The 6,103-nt window shown below is 33.0% G+C and overlaps 1 protein-coding gene across 1 annotated transcript; it reads left to right on the forward strand.

Moving 5' to 3' along the window:
• The first annotated feature begins 2,200 nt into the window (after nt 1-2,200).
• On the forward strand, nt 2,201-5,617 carry LOC105650056 (Protein kinase family protein). The gene is made up of 8 exons (XM_012236933.4): nt 2,201-2,399; nt 3,046-3,402; nt 3,591-3,842; nt 3,933-4,087; nt 4,257-4,336; nt 4,426-4,561; nt 4,653-4,802; nt 4,885-5,617. Exons 2-8 carry the CDS (start codon nt 3,048-3,050, stop codon nt 5,032-5,034), a joined length of 1,278 nt encoding a protein of 425 aa, XP_012092323.1. The 5' UTR covers nt 2,201-2,399; nt 3,046-3,047; the 3' UTR covers nt 5,035-5,617.
• The last annotated feature ends 486 nt before the right edge of the window (nt 5,618-6,103 follow it).

Genomic DNA, 6,103 nt, shown 5'->3' on the forward strand with positions numbered 1-6,103 from the left:
TCAACAAGTTTAGTGTAATAATCATTTTATCATTGGATGCCTTCTGTCACAAACAACAAAACATTAGTTTAGTGCTTTAAAATAAATTTGGTTTTGAAAAAACATAAAAAAAAAATAATAAAAAAATGGTTATGACCGAGTCAAGATTTGGAGTCGCTTGGGTTAGTACAGTGCCCACTGCAAGTCCAAAAAGCCCACGGTTAAGGAATTTGAGTCTAGCCCACCTTCTACGTATTTGAATAATTGAAAAATTAAATAGTCATCTCCTTCTAAAAAAGAAAAAAAAAAAAAAAAGAATAATATATACATATACAGTGGGTATAAACGTTGCTCACGGCGTCTGTCTGATGAGCAGCCATTGACAATTGGTGGTTCTTTCTAGATTACTTGGGTTGGCTAAAATTTTAACAGTTGCAAGCATAAGCGGACTGGTAAATTAAGCTGCAGCTTCCAGGAAACTCTGGGTGCTTTATTTTTGCGTTACTTATTTATCATGATGACTAATCAGCTATGATGTGCACTGAAACTTTTAGCCATCGTTTCTACATGTCCGTGTAAAAATTATTTTTTAAATATCATTTTTCCGTTTCAGCGTTTCTGTGTTTCCATCCGCATATCCGTCTTCGTGCAGTATAGCTAATCAGTTGTTTTTTTTTTTTTTAATACGATGGAGGAGGAGGTTTAACCGTTCAGGATTAGTCCCCGTTAAGGTTTTAAAGAGTCGGTGAGGAAGAAGTAGTTAACTTAGTAGCAAACCAAACTTAAAAATATGAGATACCCTTAACGTAAGACAGAAAGAAATCACCAAACCCACTAACAAGTTAATGTTGACACTGCTTATCTATGAATCAAACGAGTAAAAGTGACTTGCAAATTGTGTTCTTCTTGTTTCTTTTCTTTCCTTTTTCCTTTTTTGCTTAATTATTAAGCTTAAAAGAGAAGCGAAGCTAGATGTTAGTATATTCACCAAAAGTTAATGGTAACATTAACTAATAATATATATACATATGTATCATTAGTTATAACAATCTCTTAATTTAGGGTTAAAGAATAGCCATATACAATCATTTGTATAATCTCATTCCCTTGCTTAATTAATGGGTTTTCATCTTTTTGAATTTGATTAATTACTCACATGATTGAGAAGCAAGTTCGTATTATTATTGTCATAATAATAAATAACAAGTTACAAAATTGGTAATCAAAATAGCCAATTTATACGTAATTAGTTCAGTGTGAGTGCACTGTATTTTCAAGTGAAATTTATTTATAAAGCAGAAAATTTCAAATTCAGCATCATTTTGATTCAATAAGTATAAAAACACGTATGCAAATAAAAGAAAGGTGTGGATTCGAGATTAATAAAAGCGTAATTAACAGTAGTTTTATGGTAATATGGTAATGAGAGTGAAATGATTAAGAAGCAAAGTAAAGGCAGCCTGGCTTTGTTAGTATGAGTGTATTGATAGATACTTAAGGTGTCGGCAATTAACGCACAAGGCTTTGGTTTGATGATAGCTATTGATTTCTACTTTTTTTGGCTTATAAGCTAGCAATATTCAAATCTGCCTGTGGCTAAGCTTTACTTGACTGCTAAAATATCCCCTTTTTTGTCCATTTCTCAATACATAGTCCCTGCTTTATGTTCATTCAATCGTTTTTTGGATTATCTACAAATTTTGGACAATCAAATATTTACTTCCAACTGATCAAAATAAAATAAATATTTCAGAAATATTAGTAATGTTTTCAAATGCACCATCTCCATGTATATAATGGTTTGATTCAATTAATTTGAAATTGAATTTTAAAACAATTTTTAATCTCAGTTTGTTATTTTTTAGCCAATTTCCTAACTTTAGAACATGTTCACGGTGAGGACATGTTTTTTTATATTATTAGATAATAATAAATATGAAATGGAGCCAATTGCCAAAGTAGAAAGAATGCATTACAGAAAATACTAATGAATTTCGTGCTAATAGCCAAATTATGAAAAAGGCACGTGCATGAACAATTCCACATGAAAAATACGTACCAAGAAGAGAAGGGAGACAAAAAAGAACCGGCTCTGACCGGCGTCCAGTGAAGCTCAGTATCAGACTCAGTCGCCAATCGGGTGCGGATAAGAACCTAATCAGAATCTTTTAGCCACTGCAACTTCACAAAATCTTTTTTTTTTTTTTTAAATTTTTTTTAACAGATCCTAAAATATTAATGAAATTGTACAATAATAAAAACGGTAAAAAGAATCTCTGACCACTTATGAAATGAGCAGTGAATTGTTGGAGTAACTGTGAATTTATGTCTGCCTCTGCCATCTGTCTTCTCTGCTACGTCCCTGCGCTTCTTCTATCTCAGAAAGATTCAGCTTCTCTTCTCTGCCTGCCTCTGCCCTGGTTTGTCCAAAAACCCTGTTCCCTCCTCTTCATCCCCCGACTCTTTCTTCTTCTTTCATTTATGATTTTTATTTATGTTTGTATGTTATGTATGATAATTTAGAGAAATTGCTTCCACCTGTTGTCCTCTGTTTCTCCTTTTTTTTTTTTTTTTTGGTTCTCGTGTATTATTTGAATGTCTCTCTCTGTCCTCTTTATAAAGTTTCAGTAACCAACTCCTCTTTGTAATCTGGTTATAGCTTTTGCTTCTTGCAAACTTGTTATGCCTTGCTTTATATTTCATTCTTCTTTGCAATTATCCTTTCAGTTTGTTTCCTTTCCAATTGCTCTAATCTTCGATTTAGATTCTTTTAGTTTCCTCTGTTTCATGCTTCTTGTTTTAATTACCCCCATTTTTCTGTTAAAATTTGTCCTACCAATCCATCAGTGAAATAATTTTTATTCCTCTTTTGTTGGAGAGAACCCAATAGAAAAATATTAGTAAAAATCAACTTTTAAGTATTAATAGTAAAGGATAATAAAAACCCAATACTCTGTTCTATGTCTCTATTCTTCCTCCAGGTGAAATTTCCATCGTTTCATTTGTTAATATCAATTCTCTCTTTAAATATGTTAAGCTGACCTTATAAATTTTCTGATCTTTTAGATATGGAGAAAAAGGTGGAAACAAGCTCTCCTGTTGGGGTTCTTGAAGACTACTTTAGAAATGAAGAATCTGAAAGTTGTTCTTCGAAAGAACCCACATCAGACTTTGAAGCTAATAAAAGTCCAAAACCCGCTTCTCGTTGGCGCGGATTTGTTCAGTTGTTAAGAAGTAGATCAAAGAAACCTTTAGCTACATTGCATCCTCTTAGTGTCCTAAAGCTCTCATTAAGAAAGAGCTCTAGCATGAAAGAGATGGTACCAAGTTTTTTTGCAAATTCTGATTCTTACAATTTAAATTCCCCAAGAATGAATTTCACTCTTCCCGAGTTACAAGCTGCAACCGACAATTTTAGCCAAGGTGTGCATTCTCTAATTGCTATTTATGCTTTCTAATCTGTTAATTATGAAACTAAAACTGTGAGATTTGGAGTGAAAATCCTAGTCAAAGCCTAATTGACAAAAATAAAAAAATATATATATATATAAAAATTGTACATTTTCGTGATGAACTTATAAAGGTTTGATCTTTGTTTTTGTTTTGGATAGAAAATTTGATAGGAAAGGGAGGTTATGCTGAAGTTTACAAAGGGCGCTTGAAAAATGGGAAATTGGTGGCTATCAAGCGGCTAACGAAAGGAACACTTGATGAAATGATTGGAGATTTCCTATCCGAGATGGGGATTATGGCTCATGTGAATCATCCTAATACAGCTAAGTTAATTGGCTATGGAATTGAAGGAGGAATGCACCTTGTTCTTGAATTGTCTCCACATGGGAGCTTAGCTTCTCTGCTTTATGGTTAGTTTAGTTCAAATTTGAAATATCCCATTAACATCCATGAAATTAATCAATTCTTTCCATTTTTTTGATAATTTCTCATTTTCGTAGGTTCCAAACAGACATTGAAATGGCATGTTAGGTATAAAATTGCATTAGGAACAGCTGAGGGTTTACTCTATCTTCATGAGGGTTGCCAGAGAAGAATAATACATAGAGATATTAAGGCTGCTAACATTTTGCTTACAGAAGACTTTGAGCCTCAGGTATTATTCTTTTTCTTTTACTGCCTTTCAATTCCCTTTCGAAATAACTTTCATTTGATACAATTGAGTAAAGGAAAAAAACTTTATAATATAGAAATGATTTGGAGAGAATTAGCTCATGGCCTGATATGGATAATTGATGGTTCTGCTCTTTAAATATTTACATCAGATTTGTGATTTTGGGCTTGCAAAGTGGCTACCAGAGCATTGGACTCACCACATTGTATCCAAATTTGAGGGCACATTTGGGTTCGTTACTAAAGCTAGGACTTATTTTGCCTTTTCTGTTGTTTCCCTATTGATTAAACATTTCATGAACTAATTTCTCAATGTCACAGTTACCTTGCGCCAGAGTACTTAATGCATGGAATAGTAGATGAAAAAACTGATGTTTTTTCCTTTGGTGTGCTGCTGTTGGAATTAGTCACTGGTCGACGAGCGCTTGATTACTCTCAGCAAAGCCTTGTCTTGTGGGTATGATTTCTTTTGTTCAGAATTAATGCATTTATGGAGAGTGCCTAAGTGGAAGACTCCATTTAATACATTGATCTTTCGCTTTTTAAAGGCAAAACCTTTGATAAAGAAGAATGAGGTTAGAGAGTTAGTTGATCCTGCTCTTGCTGATGATTATAACACTCAACAAATGAATCTCATGCTTTTGGCTGCTTCTTTGTGCATACAACAGTCTTCTTTAAGGAGGCCTCAAATGGCACAGGTATGCACTATATTACCAAAAAAAAAAAACCGTAGGCATAAGAGCAAATAATAATTGAAACACATTTGGAAATGAACTGCAGGCTGTGCAAATTCTAAATGGTAATATCAGCTGCTTGAAATCAATGAAAAGATCCCGTGTGGCGTTCTTTCGAAAAGCTTCCCGTGAGGAGTTATTCAAACAAGAGGATTATAAATCCCCCAAGAATATTAGATCATCTCAGTTGGTCTAATATGTTGATTTTGGTTTTAAGAGCAACATTTCATCTTTGTTCACCTAACCGCAGCTTTTTCATTCTTAAAGGAATGAAAAACTATCAGGTTTGAACCTGTGATATCTTGCAGGCAGAAACTCTACTGGTGGGCTATGAGTTGTTTATGAAGCAAATTAGTATCTTAGGGCAGCCGAGCCTCCATAACCATTAAAATATAGGCGGAGGACTTTGTAAAGCAGAAAGGAACAGTTTTCAACTTATGTACATAAAGAAATGCAAAAGGAATCAAGAGGAAGAAAGTTTCTTGGTGGAAAAACAGGAAAGAAAAGGTTAAGTATGGGAATCCATGGGATTGGACTGTGGCTTATGTGCATCGTAGAATCCTATATCTTTATCAGCTTCTGTATATGAAAGAATCTTAGGAAGGGAACAATACTACAAAGGCAAAGAAAGGTTATTTTACTTTACAATTTCCTTGCATGCTTATGTTCCTCGCAAAGGGACAGCTCAACCTTAAAACTACATTGTGACTGTAAATTTCTGCAAAGTTATTAATTGTATTAAAAAATTTTGATTTATGTATTCACATATTTAAACATTAGGCTGGCCCCAATTATGGTGATGGTCCTCTCTCTTAAGTTTTAATACCACTTCCCAGTGTGAGGCCTGTTACTCCTTTTATGAACTAAATTAATAAAATTAAAAATTTTTATTGAAACGAAAATATTTCTAATCATGTATTTGAAAAATAAAAAATGAAGTCAAAATTTATTTTAAAAAATCTCTAATTTCATTTATTTGGTCTATCTATGAACTGAATTTACATAAATTTTTTTCGATTTGTATCACATTTGAATAACTTATTCAGATGTGACATGGATCGGCTCCCTCCTATGCTTGAAAAAGAAAAAAAAAATATTTATATATATTAATTCATCGTATTATTTATTTTTTTCTTTAGGATAGGTAGAACGATACGCGTACAATCCCCCTAATAGTTTGGGTTTTAATTAATTAAAAAATTTAGAAAAAGAGAAGTGAGACTAATAATGCAAAATTAAACTTAATCATTGTCAAAACCACATGT

Source organism: Jatropha curcas, chromosome 5 (assembly GCF_041381405.1).
Source record: "Jatropha curcas cultivar XTBG-Jc1 chromosome 5, XTBG_Jcur_1.0, whole genome shotgun sequence".
Taxonomy (NCBI): domain Eukaryota; kingdom Viridiplantae; phylum Streptophyta; class Magnoliopsida; order Malpighiales; family Euphorbiaceae; genus Jatropha; species Jatropha curcas.